Source organism: Geotrypetes seraphini, chromosome 1, assembly GCF_902459505.1.
Source record: "Geotrypetes seraphini chromosome 1, aGeoSer1.1, whole genome shotgun sequence".
Lineage (NCBI taxonomy): Eukaryota > Metazoa > Chordata > Amphibia > Gymnophiona > Dermophiidae > Geotrypetes > Geotrypetes seraphini.
The window spans coordinates 220339847-220359025 of NC_047084.1; the positions used below are offsets into that span (position 1 = coordinate 220339847).

Genomic DNA, 19179 nt, shown 5'->3' on the forward strand with positions numbered 1-19179 from the left:
ACCAATGAGTCTGACCTCTGTACCGGGAAAGATGGTAGAGGTGCTGATAAAGGACCGCATCATTGAGCACCTTGACGGACACAATCTGATGAGGACCAGCCAGCATGGCTTCAGCAAAGGAAGATCTTGCTTGACAAACTTGCTGCACTTCTTCGAGGGAGTAAACAACAAGATAGACAAGGGTGACCCAGTTGACATTGTATATCTGGATTTTCAGAAGGCGTTTGACAAGGTTCCGCATGAACGACTACATCGAAAAAGTATGAGCCATGGAATCGAGGGAGAAATACTCACGTGGATTAAAAACTGGCTGGTGGATAGGAAACAGAGAGTGGGGGTAAATGGACAATACTCAGACTGGAAAAGCGTCACCAGTGGAGTGCCGCAGGGTTCAGTGCTTGGACCCGTGTTCTTCTACATACAGTGGTGCCTCACACAACGAACTTAATCCGTTCCAGGAGCAAGTTTGTTATGTGAAACGTTCGTTGTGTGAAACGCGTTTTCCCATAAGAATACATGTAAAACAAAATAATTCGTTCTGCAGCCCTGTTTTCCCATAAGAATACATGTAAAACAAAATAATTCGTTCTGCAGCCCTACATTTCCCTCCCTCCACCTCACCTTATATGCAGAGTTTGCCAGCTTTCTTTTTCACCCAGCCGCACGCTTTCAAAAAGCTGTGCACGCGCAGCTGCTGAAGTTGATCAATGTTCTCCTCTCCTGCAACTTCCGGTTTCCGGTTGCGTCAGAGGAGAAGATTGAACAACAGAGCATGCGCGCATGTGCTGCTCTTTGAAAGTGTGTGGCTGGCCGAAAAAGAAAGCCGGAAAACTCGGCATCTAAGGTAAGGTGGAGGGAGATGATGGAACACTGCATTCAGACAGGAGGGTGCTGCTGTTCCCCGGCTCACATTAGGAAGCGGCGAGAGTAGTTCCGCCCCCCCCCCCCCCCGGGCCCCTCGGGCGACTTCGTTGTGTGAAACGAAGTTCGTTATAGGGAGCAAGACAAAAAGTTCGTTATGCGCAGCGTTCGCTGTGCGAGGCGTCCGTTATGCGAGGCACCACTGTATTTATAAACAACCTGGAAATTGGTACAACGAGTGAGGTGATTAAATTTGCAGACAATACAAAGTTATTCAGAGTAGTGAAGAAGCAGTATTGCGAAGACCTGCAACGTGACATAAACATGCTCGAGAAATATAGGCACCAGTCAGTAACATTGATGGAGAAGTTTCATCAGAGAGGATATCCAGAAACTATTGTGTCTAGAGCAGTTAGACGGGCTCTTTACAATCACAGGAAGACCCTATTGGAGTATCGGAGGGAACAACCTCATGGAGATGAGATCCCTTTTGTTTCTAAGTTTAATCAGATGTCCCCTTGGGTGAAACGGGTCATGCAAACACATGTTGGGCTCCTGCGGGTTCACCACTGTTTTCAGGATACTAGGATCCTTTTTGCTTATGGAAGGAACAGGAATCTATGTGACATCTTGAGCCCTAATATGTTACCTGCAGTAGACAAGGAGGGTGTTCAGAATGGTGAACAGGGACACCACAGTTGTGGTGGATGCTCTATGTGCTCTCTGATGTTAAATATCACTGAATTTGTGCATCCGGTTTCAGTACAAAGGTTTAGACCAGGGGTGTCCAACCTGTGGCCCGAGGGCCACATGCGGCCCAGTGAAGTATTTTTTGCGGCCTTGGTCGAGGGCGATGCAGTGTTTTCCTCTCCTGACCCCAGGTGTTTACCGTCTTGCCGGCTCCTTCCTCTGTCTTGCTGCAGTGTTTGCATGTTTGTGCGGCCCCAGAAACATTTTTTTCAGCTAATGCGGCCCAGTGAAGCCAAAAGGTTGGACACCCCTGGTTTAGACTGAAGAGCAGTACATCCTGCATTACAGAGGGGGTTAATTATATCATCATATGCTCCTGTCCTTTGTTATATGTGGGACAGACCTCACGGAAATTGAGGGTCAGATTACTGGAGCACAAGTCATGTATACATACTAAGAGAGTGGAAGAACCCCTGGTGGTGCACTGCCTTGAAGCCCAACATGCTTTTAGTTCACTGCGGTGTGTGGTGATTGATCATCTCCCCTGCTCTGTAAGACGTGGTGACTGGAGATGTCAGCTACGTCAGAGGGAACAAAGATGGATCTACAGTCTACAAACCGTCCACCCAGCTGGGCTGAATGCCCGAATTAAGTGGGCGGCATTCTTTGGTTGAAGCTGGCTGGGGATTGGTCTGACTGAAAGGGGAGGAGTCTACTCCATTTTGAAGACACTGGTTGCTGGAGAATCCCACGCCTCAGCTTCTATGTGTGTGGATGTGAGTAGTTGGAGCACTTGGAGAGCCTCAACAGTTGCTGGTGGAGTAGGCTGGAATCATTCCCCTGACGCAGCTCGGCGAAACGGAGGTTTCCCCGTCAGGAAAGAGTGGTTGCAGGGCCAGGCAGGCTTGCACTTTTTGGATGCATGGAAGACAGCCTGGAGACCATCTACAGTTAAGTGTTTGTTTTTCCCTGCTTACCATTGACTGTATTTGAGACTCATATATGTGCTGCTTGCTTTACTCACATTTTTTTTGAAGTTTTGTAATTTGGCATGCTAGATTTATTTTGAGGTGGTTCCTATGAGGGCTACTATAGTGTTTCTCACTGCTGAGTGAACTGATACATTTTGGACCTGCTTAATGGTTGTTTATAAGTGGAGTTTTTCTGCCATATGAAGATGAACTGAGGCTTTTTCTCCACTTTTTTCCTTTTTTTTCTTGTTTTTTGTGTGTTAAGTGAATGAGTGGGTCTTTGTATGAGTGTAGTGGGTAGACCTGGTAGTGTCTAGATAGGTCCCTCCTATGGTTTCCAATAGGGCATAATTCATTAGTTTTAGGATTAAGTGACTTGCCCAGGGTCATAAGGAGCAGTGTGGGATTTGAACCCACAACCTCAGGGTGCCACATATGCAAGTTGCTCAGAAGTGTTTCTACTACTACTACTATTTAACATTTCTATGCTGCAGCTAGGCATACACAGTGCTGGTCAACAACATATTTAAGAGATGGTCCCTGCTCAATAACATAAAAATGTATTTATATATTACAGTACCTTAGGAATTCTATGCAGTTTACAAAAGAAAATTGAAACAGTGACAATAAAAACAAAAGACCTAGAAATTACAAACATTTATTAAATAAGTTTTCAATAATTTCCTTAACTTCTGATAAGAGACAGAGCTAATTAACATATTTACAAACTCTTTATCACAAGAAGCTGCTTAAAAAGATAGGAGTCATTGAAAATAACTCTTGTAATTTGTTTGCTTTTCCATCGGTAAAGGGTCGTTTATACAATTACGTCTTGGGCATTGTGAATCAATGAATAAAAAATGATCCACAAGATAATCAGATGCTAAACTATGTAAGACTTTATAGCATATACAAACAAACTTAAATCTGACTCTGACCTTTACTGGTAGAGCTTACAATCTAAATTCACAGACAACAGAATAAAGTAGGGGCTTAATGTGAGGGGGTTTTGAATTAAATGCATTCTCAAAGAGGTGGATTTTTATTCTGGATTTGAATAGTTCCTGGGATGGAGCTTGACAAACCGACTCAGGAAGTTTGTTCCAGGCATAAGGTGCAGCAAGAGACAAAGGACACAGTCTGAAGTTGGCAGTAGAAGAGAAGGGTACAGATAAAGAGAGATTTGACTGATGGAGTTTCCAGGGAGGAGTGTAGGGAAAGACAAGAGAGGAGAGATATTGAGGAGCTAAAGAGTAAATATACTTGTAGGTCAATAAGAGGATTTGAACTGTGTATGAACGTAGATGGGAAGTCAGTGAAGTTATTTGAGAGAGAGGGGTAATATGAGCATAGCAACTCTGGTGGAATATAAGTCATGCAAAAGCATTCTGAATGGATTTAAGGAGAGAAAGATAGTTACACAGGAGACCAGTGAGAAGCAAGTTGCAATCTAGGTGAGAGGTGATGGAGTGGATAAGGGTTTTTGTAGTGTGCTCAGAGAGGAAAGGTTGGATTTTGGTGGTGATATAGAGAAAGAAGCAACAGGTTTGGCAGTCTGTTGAATTTGCACAGAGAAAGAGAAGAGTCAAAGATGGCATCAAGGTTGCGAGCTGACAAGACGGGGGATGAGAGTGTTATCCACTGAGATAGTGGGGAGGAGAGGAGATGTACGTTTGGGCAGAAGGATAAGTAGTTCAGTCCTTGGCCATGTTTAGTTTTAAGTGGTGGCAGGACATCCAGGTATCAATGTCAGACAAGCAAACTGAGACTCAGGCTTGGGTTCCTGTAGAGATTTCAGGTGTAGAGAGATAGATCCAGGAGTCATCAGCATAGAGGTATATTGAAAACCATGGGTGGAGATCAGAGAACCAAGGGAATGAGTATAGATAGAGAAGAAGTCACAGGACAGAGCACTGGGATACTTCAATTAATAGTGGGAGAGCAGTGGAGGAGGATCCACCACTGCATAAAGATGTGATGTGAGAGATAGGAAGAGAATCCAAGTGAAGACAGTGTGCTGAGAAGTCAGTAGTCTACAGTGTTGAAAACAGTGGATAGATCAAGAAAGATGAAAATAGAGTAGTGGCCTTTGGTTCTGGCCAGAAAGAGATCATTGTAGACTTTGGCAAGGGCAGTTTCAGTAGAGTGCAGGGGGGCGAAAGCCTGATTGGAATGGGTCAACGATGGCTAGGGATGATAGAAAGTCCAGGTAGTGGCGATGAACAGCACGTTCAAGTAGCTTCGATAAGGGGTGGAGGGAGTTTTGTCAATAGTTGGCAGGGCAGGTAGGATCCAGCGAAGCTGTTTGACGAGTGGTGTAATTACAGCATGTTTGAAAGCATTGGGGAAATTTGCAGTAGAAAGTGATAGATTGAGGATGTGACAGATAGAAGGGTGACTGTAGAAGATATAGCATTAAGTAGAGGGGTAGGAATTGGGTCAGAGGAATGGGTAGTGAGTTTGGAAGAGGAAAGAAGGTGTGCAGTTTCCTCATCAGTGATTTTAGGAAAGGAAGAAAAGGAGGCAAGGGCTGAGGGGGTTTGAGAGAATGGGCAGGGGGAGAGAGATGTTGAGAAGTCAAAATTAATTTTGTGTCCCTTGTGAGAAGTAAACAGCCATAATCTGGGGGGAAAGTGATGGAGTGGTTGGAGGTGGGGGCACTTTGAACAGAGAGTTCAGCATGGCAAAGAGATGGTAAGGGTTGGAGCCAAGAGAGTCAGTCAGGCGGGTGTAGTAGTCTTATTTGGTAATTGAAAGAGCATACTGGAAGAAGGTCAGGAGGAATTTGAAGTGAATGAAATCTGCATGGGTGTAGGATTTGAGCAAGTGATGTTCAGGGCTGGGGTTCAATGCGCCTTACAGAGCAAGGGGTGAGGGGAACAAGGATATCTAAAACAGAGGAGAGAGTGTTATTATAGGAGGAGACAGCTTCGTTTACAGACTGCTACAATATAGTGGTAGAGATGAGGGGTGAAACAGTGGTGGAGAGTGCAGGGATCAATAGTTTGAAGATTCCTAAACATATTGATGGAGATTGGCTGTGTCGGGAGGGGAGTGGAGGGTGGTTGGTTGTGAAAGTTATTAGATGATGATTAGAAATTTGTGGTGGTGCAGTTAGAGGAGAGGACAAGATCAAGGCAGTGGCTGTTCTGGTGGGTAGGGACGGTGGAGCATAGTTGAAGATTGAACAAGGACGTTAAGGCTAAATGCATAGGAGTTGGAGGGGTCATCAGTGTGAATGTTAAAATCACTAAGAATGAGGGAAGGAGATGAAAGTTCAAGGAAGAAGGAAAGCCAGGAGTCAGTCAATGAGAAAGGAAGAAAGGGGCTTATCAGGGGGTCAGTAAATGAAGACTAACACTGAATGAAACATTTCAGTCCTCTGAAGCAACTCGCTTTAATCTGTAACACTTATGGACATGTCCAGAAATTCTCTTCTGTAATCCGCTTTGAACCGCAAGGTAATGGCAGAATAAAAATCACGTAATGTAAATGACCGCCACACAGAGGAGTAAATAGTCTGATGGAATGGTTTTTAAAGGAAGAAAAGCAGTGTGATTGAGGTGGAAGAAGGGGTCAAAATCTAAAAGAGGATGAGAGTAGCAACCCAACACCACCTCAACCAGCTGAGCGAGGCATATCGGAGAAAAGGTAACCTCCATGACATAGGAAGGTAACTGAGGCAGAGTCATCAGGTTTAATCCAGGTCTCGGTTAATGTAAGCAAGTGGAAGGATCGAGAGATAAAGAAGTTGTGGATATAGGCAAGCTTGTTGGAGATGGAGCAGGCATTCCACAGGGCACATGAGAAGGGCAAGGAAGGAGGGAGAAGGGGAACAGAAATAAAATAGATGACATTTGCAATGTTATCTGCATGAATAGGGTAAGAGTTGATTGGAAGAATTGGGTTTGATGTCTTCGGCAGAGAACAAGAGAAGGAGCAGTAAAGTACGGATGCGAATAAGGGAGGTATGGGTGGGGGGAGGTCTGCAACATTGTGGATGAGATGCACATAGGAAGAGCGGGTTGGCTGAATGAGCAGAAGAAAATGTTGAAGCTTTAGGGCTGAGAAGAGAGTAGTAGACAAGACTGAGTGACGTGGTGTGATGGGAGAGATTGGGAAGAGTCAGTATCAGGAGGTGTACAGGAGCCATAGAAGTGGAAGAGAGGTGAAGGAAGTGCTGGGAGAAATATGCAAGCAAGACCTTCTCAGTAAGACCTCCTTGGTAGTCATAAGATATGTTCTAGATATGGGAAAATTTTCCTAGGGGCTAGATTTATGAAGTGGTGCTGAGATTGAATGGGCTGTTAAATTAGGGGAAGGCAGCAAGGTTAAAGTATGGGTAAAAATAAAGCTGCTCATCAAAAAGATATGAGCAGTCCCCATAAGAAAGAAATATCTGAGGCAGCAAAGAACTTTTAAACACCTGGTCATGAGATTAGAAGCAATCTGGTCCTGGGATCAGAGAGTGGGGAGGGATGACAATCCAATTCTGATCTGGGCTTCTCAGAAGAGGTGGAAGCCCTTTGCTGTTCCTACAAAGACGATCATAATGCATTACATGTGCAGCATAATAATCATTTGCTACAGAGCCAGTATTTAATACAGCAGATGAGTCTCCACAAGAAAGAAATATTGGGTTTGATTCTCACTGCAGCTCTTTGTGACCCTGGGCAAGTCACTTAACCCTCCATTGTGAGCTCATAGGGAAAGAGAAAGTACCTGTATATAATATGTACAGTGCTTTGCACTGCTAGTGGCACTATAGAAGTGACTAGTAATTTTGAATGATTAAAATTTTTTTATTTCCATTCAAGAAATTCAGAGTTTGGGTGTTTTGGATGATTCTTCTTTTTTCATAAGACCTCCTTTGTATAAAATTACTCAGATTGTTTCAAGGACCGATGATGGGCAATTAAGAGATTTTATTTATTTCTAATTTTAGGACAGTTTTTCAAAGTTTAATTGTTACTTATTTAAATGTTAACATCGCTATAGGTAACCCAGAATGTAGCTGCCAGAACTATTTAAAGGTATTTCTAGATTTGGGGGTCCTTTTACTAAGGCGCGCTAGCCATTTTAACGCACGCTAAATGCTAATGCGTCCATTATAGTCTATGGACGCATTAGTGTTTAGCGTGCACTAAAACAGCTAGCAAGCCTTAGTAAAAGGACCCCTTAATCATGTATACCCTGTTTTAATTCAGCTTGCTTCATTGGATTCCTGTTGAATGGAAGATTCAAAACAAAAGCAGGCTCTAATTGGATTGTTTTATTTTTGTGTTTTTACTTGGTATGTAGAATTTAACATGCAAAATACAAAAAATAATTTTTAAATTCCTGATATAAATGTTGATTTAGAGTAGGTTTATATAGGCCAACTGACATTTTCATCAGCAAAGGTTTGATTTACTGAGGCTTTTCTTCATTTCTGATTTTATGGGGGAGGGGGAGCTTAACAAGTGAGACCTTAAATGAATTTCACCTGAAACCTACTTTGCCTGTAATTGCTTAATTATGCTCTAACTTGATCTTTTATTTCTCTTCTAGGACACAGTAATTTATGAACGTCTAGCTGAAAGTTCAAAATATAAAGAAATTACATTAAAACATCTAGAACAGTTTGCTACTGAAGGTACGTTTGTCACTGAAGATTATATAGATACCTGACATACAGCAAAATACTCACATGTACTTGCAGCAAGCTAAACTCAGCAAAGCCCGTTCTCTATTGCAATAATACAGATCAGTTGAATTTTTATCAGGTATGGTCATTGGAGTAACTAAAATGTAGGACATTTAAAAGCGAGTCCAAAATCTTCATCTGCCTGTCTGTATTTCATTGTGCCGAGAGTGCTTAAAATCTAAGTTGGCTGGGCCTCTGCGTGTGCGGATCGCCGGACTTGATGGCAATTCTTATGTTCTTTGTATCTGAGGCAGTGGAAGATAATGTGAATTATCCACGATCACATGGGATGTCAAGAGGTGTGTCTTGCATAAAGCCCACTCCCATGTGTAGCCACTCTTCCTCTTTATGTGAGGAGTTGAGTTCCTGCATATTCATTGACACAAATATGGTACTCTGGATATTCATTTTTCCTTTACCTTATCCTTGTAAACTTCCAGTATATTCCATTCCATATTTTTCAATTATTACACACTGCCTCCCACCATATATCCATTCTTCATCCTCACTCTTGGCACATCCCTGCCCTGTCCCCCTCCCTTTTCTCACCCCCATATGTTTTTTCTCCCCTTTGTCTCTCCATCTTTCTACTCACTGCCCCCTCTTCTGCTACAGTATACCCTGTCATCACAAATTGGAATACTCACCCCAATTCCTGCTATTCTCCCTACCCTTAATTATCTCCCCTAATTCTACCTCCCAGTCACTATAGCAAACTCTTTATCCTACCTTTTGTGTGATGTTTTAGTGTAGTGAAACTAGTAGTCTCTGCACTTACTAAAGTTAGGTATTCTTGTATTAGTCTAAGGAATCGAAGAGCTCTTCTCCTGGTAGCAAGATCTAAACTCCATGCCGCTTAAGCTGTTTTTTAGTTCAGTTGGAAGCATTCTTCTCCAGTGCCCTCTGATTGCCACTGCAGATAGCATTCTTTCTGGTACAGCCTGTGCCAGTATTGCTCTGCTATAGTTGGTCAGGGAACCATACTGTCTATATTTTCTCTGTCTACTTGTTCCTTGAGAAGCTTTAGCTTCTCTCAGAATCCAGCAGGCTTCTTGAGGTGTTGTCACCCTATGCATATTGTATGCTGTTGCAAATGAGAGCCCCAAAGGGTAGTGCCATCTATGTCATATAGTATGAGCATTAAGGCACCTGGTTGTGTGTCTAAATTCCCTTTGGTTGTGAAATGTAGTGGCAGAAATGTCTGCAAATATTTCCATGCATTCTCCTTCTGGGTGTGTCCCATCTTCCTTGCAGCTTGCAATAAGCATTCTGTGACTGGAAATCGGAGAAAATATGCTTTTATATCCCTAGGCCAGCTTTGAGATTTTAGGTCCAAATGCACAGTATATCTACCCATACTTAATGCAGGGGAGCTCATCTTATACTCCAACAGCTGGGAAAACTTGATGGCAGATTTTTTGCATCAAGTCAACAGTGCTCCTGAATGCTAGTGCTGCCCGATTCAAATCAATTCACTGATTCACTTTGGAGAATCAATTCGTTGTCCAAAAAAATCAGACTCACTGATTCATTGACCAACCCCTCTGCTCCCCATGAGATCTGACATATTTCCAGGCCTCCTAAAGCAGCAGCAGTGGCGTTGGTGGCCAGTCAGCAGAGGCAGTGCTCTAAAGGGGCTGCTCAAGGCCTACCCCGCCAGGGCCTTTCCTCTGCCACATCATCAGTGACATCACTGATGTTATGGCAGAGGGGGAAGCCCTAGCGGACAGGCCACAATCAGCCTGTTCACAGCACTGCCTCTTCAAGGCTAGCCACCGCTGCTGCTGCTTTGGGAGGCCCGGAGAAATGTCAGGTCTCACGGTGGGAAGGTTGGTGGGGTGCTGCTGCACAGGAGGATAGGAGGGAGCGATGGAAAGCTGTTGCACAGGAGGATGGGTGGGAGGGGAGGAAAGATGCTGCACGGGGGGGAGAGGATAGAGGAAGAATTGTTGGGGTGGAGGAGAGGAAGGGAGAGTGGAAACAGAGGTAGAAAGGGGTGAGAGGAAGAAATCCTGCATATGGTGGAGGGGAGGGAGACATGCATGGAGAAGAGAGAGGGAGAAATGTTAGACATGGGGTGGAGGGCAGGGGGAGATAGTGCATGGGGAGAGAAAGAAATGTTTCACATGATAATAGAGGGGAGGAAGGGAAAGATGCTGCATAGAAGGGAATCGAGAGGTTTGACCCGGGGCATAAGGCAAGGAGGGAGAGAGAAGTAGATAGTAGAAAAAAAACCCATAAATGTGAGATATGGCAGTGGAAGGTAGAAAAAAATAATTTTGTTTTCTATTTTGTGATTACAATATGTCAGATATGAAATATGTATCCTGCCAGAGAATGGTGTTAGACAGCAAGCATGAGCTAGGACCTAACACAGAGAGGAAAAGCTTTTATTATTTATTTTGTTTACACCACAGCACCGGCGTGGGGTTGGAGAGAGCAAAGAGGGGTGGGATGGGTGAAAAAGCTACAAAATAAACCCGTCTGGACGTTTCGGGAAAAAAAGTCCAATTGGGCAGGAAAAGCGAATCAAATCAAAAAATTAATTCAATAGGCCAAATCTAATCAAAAATTTTTTCCTTGAATCAGACAGCACTGCCCTTTATACCCTTTATCACTCGTCACACTCTGATTATTCCTTTAGGCCCGGTTTTCATTATCTTCCAATTTCAAAAGAATGTCCTCCTGTCTACTCTCTATTTCTGCATAAATTTTTTGTGGGTCTGCCATTTATCCTCTTGTTTTTTGTTTTTTTATTTACATCTCATTTATCATTATGCAACAAAGTTAGAAGAATAAGTTTAAATCATATAGTCTACATTGTAGGAGTGACCAATTCAGATGCTTATGCTGCTAACAAGCAATGGTATTACATTACACTCTTAACAACACTTACCTGTTTATATTAACTGGAATAGCAGTTCAACAAATAACATACAATTGGAAAAGTTATGACAGGTTAAATTATAACTTTTAGTGGAATTCAGTATGCCATATGTATAAAATGGAACGTACATTTGCAACACAAAAAGGTTATATAGATAAGTTTAAGAAGATTTGGGGACCATTAATAGATTTTTGCAATGAATGATACAATTTTCCCATAATAAGATATTGATAAGAGGGGGGGTGGGGGGTTTATTTTAATCATCTTATAATATAAATAATTTATCTATATATCTTGTTGTATTATATGCAGTTGCATAAGGAAGGGGAGGGGATGGGTTTATAATTGAAAAATAGTTGGTATACTTATTAAATATTATATACTGCTTCAAGATTATAGTAAAAGATTATATAATGATACGTTATATATATAGCAATGTATGAAGGAATATCAAGTGTGTACGTAATGAAATTGTATAAATTTGAGTGATACACTTGTTGTTATGTGAAAAATGAATTTAAAAAACTTTAAAAAAAACAAAAAACAATGCTTACCTGTTAATAATAAAATTAGGAATTAATTCCTTGAAGTGTACAGGTTTATCTAACAAAAAAACCATAGATGAGGAGGGTTTTGAAAAATATCTATTGTTCCCGTAGTTGACCAGGCATTTACAAGGGAATCCTAAGGAAAAATGTTGCTCCCACAGCCAAGACCTTTGCCTGTAGCTATAGGAGCTGCTTCCTACGAAGCTGAGTATGACCTATCCTCTGTTTTATGATGTATTCTGTCAAAGTCAACATGATTATTGTTCTTTATGTAAGTGATCACCAACATTTATTCTTCCATCCAGGCTCTCATTTCCATGCAGCAGACTTCCCCTCAGCCAAATTCTCTGTTATACACATAAGAACATAAGAATTGCCATACTAGGACAGACGAAAGGTCCATGAAGTCCAGTATCCTCTTTCCAACAGTGGCCAACCCAGGTCCCAAGTACCCAACTAGATCCAAAGTAGTAAAACAGATTTTATGCTGCTTATCCTAGGAATAAGCAATGGATTTCCCCAAGCCATCTCAATAATGGCCTATGGACTTCTCTTTTAGGAAATTATCCAAATGTTTATTAAACACTGCTAAGCTAACTGATTTCACATGGTGCAGCTTTTGCACTCATTATCACCATTTTCACTTGGACCCTTAATGGTCTCTGAATTTGAATAGGGGTAAGACTTCAGATATGGAGGGGTTTTCTTCCCAGCCATCAGTTACAGATAGTGCTGCCCAATTTGCTGATTCGAATCAATTCACCGATTCACATCCCCGGTGATGTAGCGATTCCAGCAGGCTGCCGTCAGCCTCCGCTGCACATTCCCTCTGCCATGGTCCATCCCAGACCAAATCAGGACGTGATGTCAGAGGAGGGGGTGGGACTACAGCAGAGGGAACATGAAACGGAGGTCAACTGCAGCCTGCTAGAATCAGCTACATCAGCAGCGATCCTCTGCAGGCCGTAATTAGTTCTGAAAGTGAGACCAGGAGGCCAGGGGGAAGCCGGACAATGGTGGAAAGAAAGGGGGAAACACGCCGGCCTTCAGGGGTCCCCCTGGTGCAGCTATTAGAAGTACACAGAGGGAGGGGGTCCAAACAGAGAAGCATATGCCGGAGTGAGAGGGGGGTAAAGAAAAAATGGGTTTTAAAACAGAGGGAGAGAGATGGTGGACAATGGAATGGAGAGAGGGAGGGAAAAGAAAGGGAGAGAAGTTGAATCCAAGGGATGGTGTGGAGGGAGGGGGGATTGAAATACTGAATGGGAGGAGTGTTCATTAGAGAAATGCTGGCCTGCGGGGATGAAGACAAAAAAACAGGAGAGGGGCCAGACCTCTGGGGGGAGGGAAGGAAAATGGAAAAGATGGATGGTGAGCATGGAAAAAGAAGAAAACGTCAAATGGGCAGGAGACCCTGGTGAGCGAGTTAACAGAAGATAAACAGAAACTAGAGTCTGGGACCAACATGAATTGAATAATGACCAGATAACAGGTTAAGGCAATTTACAAAATTAGTAGTGTCTATAAGCTTGAAATCTCTTGCTGGCCCTCAGAGCTTTCTCATATTCACACTGTGGCCCTTTACATGAAAAATGTTGGAGACAACTGCATTAGGGACTTCACTCCAGATAGTATCTCAAATTGGAACATGTTATGATCACAGTTTCCCAATGATCCCAACACTGTTAACGCTCTACTAAGGACTAGGTTTAAAATAGCTCTCCTCCTTGTCAGTTCCTGGACCAGTTGCTCTAAAATACAATAATTTATTACATTTAAGAATTTTAGCTCCCTAGTACTTCCAGATGTGAAATTTATCTGGTTAATAGTGGTGTAATTAAAATCAAATCAATACCCTATATGGAATCAGATACCTACTCTGCAACACTAAAAGGCCTTAATCAGACACATCAGTCATTCACACAGCACAACATAGGAAAGCAGGAAGAAGAAAAAGAAAAAAGAAATGGAGAAAAAGCCTCAGTTCTGCTTCATCTGGCAAAAAACTCCACTTCTAAAAAATAAACACTCCTGCATATAAACAAAAAATATAGAAAAAAGCACTGTAATAGCCTGCAGAGTGATGTCAAACAGCATGCCGGGGCACATAGCCCCAAATCGTGATATTGTGGGTAAGTGAGCACTTTAGCACTACAGTCTAGGATATTGCATAGGAGGCAGATAAAAAACAGAAACAACTTAGCTGCTACTGGCGTCCAGGAACTTCTCAGTCCAAACTCTACCTCCTGGGCCTTGCAGCCAATTAACCCAACGGGGAACCCTCCGTTTCGTTTCATCTTGCTGCGTCAAGGGGTATCGGTTCCACTGCTTCACACGCAAACTTTCCAGACCCACCATGCTTCTCAGGCTCTCATTCCACTTCACAAATCACTACTGGCGCAAAGAGATGCCGCAGTAACACACTGAAAACCTCTCAAAGGCTCCGCCCCCCATTACCATTCACCAATCGGAATCTCTCATGAACCAAAGACGGCCACCCATTCAATCCGGGCATTTAATCCCTCAGGTTGAACAGATTGCAACATATAAATCCATTTTTGCCCTTCTGCTGGAGTGGACGTCTCCAATCCCCCCAACGAACAGGGTTCAATTACAATGCACCGCAATGCCCCAAACTCATGGTGAGCCTCCAAACAGTGCACCACCAAAGGCTCCTCCAGACGCCAGGTATTCAGAAAGGATCTGTGTTCAATAAGTCTGGTCTTGAACCGACGGTATGTATGTCCCACATATATTTTCAAATAGGGGCACATAATGATGAATATCACCCCTTCTATTAAACATGACGTGGAACTCCATAACTTATACACTTGGCCCGTCCTAGGATGCACAAACTCATCCGACTCAATCATTTGGGGATACACAGAATAATGACCACAGCTACGATGGCCAGGTAATGCCACTGAATTTAAATCAGATGGAACTGGTCTCAATACATTAGGGCTAAGAATATCACTGAGATTCCGATTACGCCCATAAGAAAATAAAATCTTAAGATGTTGTAGACTCGGATGTATCCGTAGAATATTCAGATGCTGACGGATAACCTGCTGCGAACTTCTGGACATCTGATTAAATGTGGAAACAAATGGAACCATGTCCTGTGAAGCTTGCACATTGCGGTATTCAAGCAAAGCCTCCCTATGGTTGTACAGAGCCCTTTTCCTAGCCCTTACTACTACAGGGGCAGGATAGCCCCTGTAAACAAACTTATCCTGTAGTATAGCAGATTGGTGTCGAAATTCTGAGTTGGTGCTGCAGATGCATCTATAACGTAGAAACTGGGCAAATGGGATGCTGGTCTTCATAGCATACGGGTGCATATATAGTTGTGTTCGTCGGGGGGATTGGAGACATCTACTCCGGCAGAAGGAGCAAAGATGTTGCAATCTGTTCAACCTGAGGGATTAAATGCCCGGATTGAATGGTCGGCCTTCTTTGGTTCATGAGAGATTCTGATTTGTGAATGGTAATGGGAGGGCGGAGCCTGTGAGAGGTTTTCAGCGTGTTACTGCGGCGTCTCTTTGCGCCAGTAGTGATTTGTGAAGTGGAATGAGAGCCTGAGAAGCATGGTGGGTCTGGAAAGTTTGCATGTGAAGCAGTGGAACCGATACCCCTGATGCAGGAGGTAGAGTTTGGACTGAGAAGTTCCTGGACGCCAGTAGCAGCTAAGTTGTTTCTGTTTTTTATCTGCCTCCTATGCAATATCCTAGACCGGAGTGCTAAAGTGTTCACTTACCCACAATATTACAATTTGGGGCTATGTGCCCCGGTGTGCTGTTTGATATCACTCTGCAGGCTATTACAGTGCTTTTTTCTATATTTTTTTGTTTATATGCAGGAGTATTTATTTTTTAGAAGTAGAGTTTTTTGCCAGATGAAGCAGAACTGAGGCTTTTTCTCCACTTCTTTTTTTCTTTTTCTTCTTTCTATGTTGTGCTTCTTTCTATGTTGTGCTTTCCTATGTTGTGCTGTGTGAATGACTGATGTGTCTGATTAAGGTCTTTTAGTGTTGCAGAGTAGGTATCTGATTCCATATAGGGTATTGATTTGAGTGAGAAATTGGATTTAACAGACCCTGGTCCCTAGGTGAAGTGTTTAGTAATTCATATCACCCATTATTATACTGTTGCTCAATTTGCTAGGTTTCCTAATTATTGACATTTATCAGATAATCAATCAATTAACTATTTTTTAACATTTATTTTCTAACTTTTTTCCTTTTGACTTTGATCTCTCCTTTATCCTTCCAGTAAAGGCACAACTAAAGCTTCTTACTCCAAGTCCTCACCAAAACCATAAATAGATGTATAATCTCAGGCAGTGCATATTAATTGCTGCTATATGTTGACTCTTAGGTTTAAGAACTCTGTGTTTTGCTGTTGCGGAGATTTCAGAAAATGTGTATCAAGAGTGGCTGAATGATTACCATCGAGCCTCAACCTCTGTACAGAACAGAGCACTCAAACTTGAAGAATGTTATGAATTAATAGAAAAGGTAAGTAGATTTTTCTGTTCACTGGATATGGTCTAATTAACTGGGCTTTTCATGGTTTCTGCTTTTTGTTGAAATGGGAATAATGATTTTTAGCTCACCCTTGCCAATTTTGTGATACAAGATGGACTTTTTCATGTAATGTAAAATAGGATTAGTCTAACTGCAGTAGCTACTCTTCTATGATTAAAAAGGTGCATTTTTTTCTTTTTAACAAAATTAGTTGTGCATACACATTTTTTTAGATGCATTTACTCCCAATTTTATGAAGCTTTGTTAAGGTTTTTATAGCAGGCTGTTGGCGGTAAAAGCTCCGATGCTCACAGAATTCATTTCTGTTAGATCCGTTCTGGATTCCATACTCTAGGTCAGGGGTGCCCTAAAGGTCAATCGCGATTGACCAGTAGATCGCAAGGGCATCACGAGTCAGTAGCGGAGCCCATCACGTTGCCTTTGCATTCTCCCTGCTTCCCCGACACACAAAAGCCAGGCCGTGCAGCCACTACACAAGCGTTCCCCCTCCCCCCCATGTCAATTCTGATGTCGAAGAGGAAGTTCTGGGCCAGCTAATCGCTGCCTGACTGGCCTGGAACTTCCTCTCCAACATCAGAAGTGATGGGGGGGAGGGGGGAACGCTTGTGTAATGGCTGCACGGGCCTGGATTTTACGCGTCAGGGAAGCAGGGAGAAATCAGCGGTGGTGGCAGCTTGGTGGGGCAGGGAGAAAGAAAGAAAGATGGTGGCTTGGGGCAGGGAGAGAGAAAGAAAGATGGTGGCTGGGGGGGGGCAGGGGGAGAGAAAGACACAGAGCTTCATGCTTCCTGGAAACTAAACAGGCTGCTGTTCCTCCATTGACCAACTAATAGTGCTGCTTTCTCTGAAGAGAGACAAGAGAGAAAGAAAGGGGGAGGGGCAGAGAGAAAGACAGAAAGAAAGGGGATAGGGAGAGAGGAAGAAAGAGAGCAAGGGGCAGAGAAAGAAAGAAAGGGGAGGAGGGCAGGGAGAGAGGAAGAAAAAGTTGGGGGAGGGAATGGAGTGTGTTGGGTGGCAGGGGGCAGGCAGGGAGAGAGGAAGAAAAAGTTGGACTCATGGAGGGACAGAGAGAGATGTTGAGATGAGGTCTGGAGGAGAGGAAGTATGCAGGAGGAAGAAAGATTAGATGCACAGTCAGAAGAAAGTGCAACTAGAGACTCATTAAATCACCAGACAAAGGTAGGAAAAATGATTTTATTTTCAATTTAGTGATCAAAATGTGTCTGTTTTGAGAATTTATATCTGCTATCTATATTTTGCACTATGGCCCCCTTTTACTAAACCACAATAGTGTTTTTTAGCGCAGGGAACCTATGAGCGTCGGGAGCAGCACGGGACATTCAGCGCAGCTTCCTGCGCTAAAAACCGCTATTGTGGTTTAGTAAAAGGGGAGGGGGTATATTTATCTATTTTTGTATAGTTGTTAATGAGGTGACATTGTATATTTTAGTTCTCTGCCTTGATCTCTTTGAAATCTAGACTTTTAAAACTCTAAAAGCTTATTACATACAAAAAGTTGCACTTGTAGACTTAATTTCAGGCTGATGTTAGCAATACTCTGTGTACAGGAGGCCCTTAAAATTGCCCATTTGTTTCGTACGACATGCACAAAAATTTTAAGGCCTTTTACTACATGAATTTTAGTTTTTAGGGGTTGAAACTTTGTATGGCTTAGTGCCATAAGTTAGGGTACCTACATGCCAAGTTTAGTTAAAATTGAAGATGGTAAGATGGGGACCACTTTTACAGTTGGCATGGACTGACCCAATTCTAAATATAGGCACTAAGCTATTCTCTCTGTCCCAAACGGGCTTGATGGTCTAGGACAGGGGCTCCCAACCCTGTCCTAGAGGACCACCAGGCCAATCGGGTTTTCTGGACAGCCCTAATGAATATGCATGGAGCAGGTTTGCATGCCTGTAACTTCCATTATATGCAAATCTCTCTCATGCATATTTATTAGGGCTATCCTGAAAACCCGATTGGCCTGGTGGTCCTCCAGGACAGGGTTGGGAACCACTGGTCTAGGAGATGTATGAAGAGTGTTGTGGGGATGTGTGCCGGTTGAATTACCTAACTTTGAGTGCCATTTATAGAATTTAGTCCATAGTGGTAACCACTATGCAGATAAGTGCCCTATCCACTAATATTCTGAGGCACTATCCAGATGGTACTACTGAATATTCCTACAGACCACCTTGGCTCTATCCAGATAGTACTGGTGGGGCAGAGTGAGGGAAGAGTCCTGGGGCATTTTTCTTAACTATGTATAATTGATGAATTGATCTGCATACCTATAGAGAGAGCAACTGCATATTGCCAACTATTTGTAGAATTAGCAATGATCACAGCTCTTCGTGTATATTCAATACCAGATAGCAATGCTGAATATACAAAATAGATTTAAATGTTGCAATTGGCATTTTTTAAAAAAAATCCACTGATTACGGCATCAGAATATTGACCTCCAAGAGTGAATTCTAACCAAGATAATGTAATAATCTTTCTTCCAGAATCTCCAATTACTTGGTGCAACAGCCATAGAAGATAAGCTGCAAGACAATGTGCCTGAAACTATAGAAACCCTAATGAGAGCAGATATTAGAATTTGGATCCTAACAGGAGATAAACAGGAAACTGCTATAAATATTGGTAATATAGTTGCTTGTATTTTTTTCAGATCATTTTTAAAGACATGACATTTTAAAGAAAGCAATGTATTGTATAGTTTATATCAACTGTACATTAGTGTTATCCAGAAAAAACTAGTCAGAGAAACTTTACTAAGTGAAGTTTTTCCCATGAATTTATATGTACTTGATCATAAAATATTTTATCCCAGGACAAGCAGGCAGCATATTCTCATGAATGGGTGACGTCACTGACAGAGCCCCGGTACAGACCACTTTAAAAGTGCTTAGAAATTTTGTGATAGCCTGAACGCGCATGCGCGAGTGCCTTCCTGCCCGACATAGGGCACACAGTCCC

At 42.6% G+C, this 19179-nt stretch overlaps 1 protein-coding gene across 6 annotated transcripts in view; it reads left to right on the plus strand.

Moving 5' to 3' along the window:
- Positions 1 to 19179, plus strand: part of ATP8A1 (ATPase phospholipid transporting 8A1) — a 449033-nt gene that overhangs the window by 251738 nt on the left and 178116 nt on the right. For all 6 annotated transcript variants that reach the window (XM_033946346.1, XM_033946365.1, XM_033946336.1 and 3 more), the window contains 3 exons: positions 8073 to 8157; positions 16023 to 16162; positions 18705 to 18843. In XM_033946346.1, coding sequence (XP_033802237.1) covers positions 8073 to 8157; positions 16023 to 16162; positions 18705 to 18843 — 364 coding nt within the window. The remainder of the gene's footprint in view (positions 1 to 8072; positions 8158 to 16022; positions 16163 to 18704; positions 18844 to 19179) is intronic.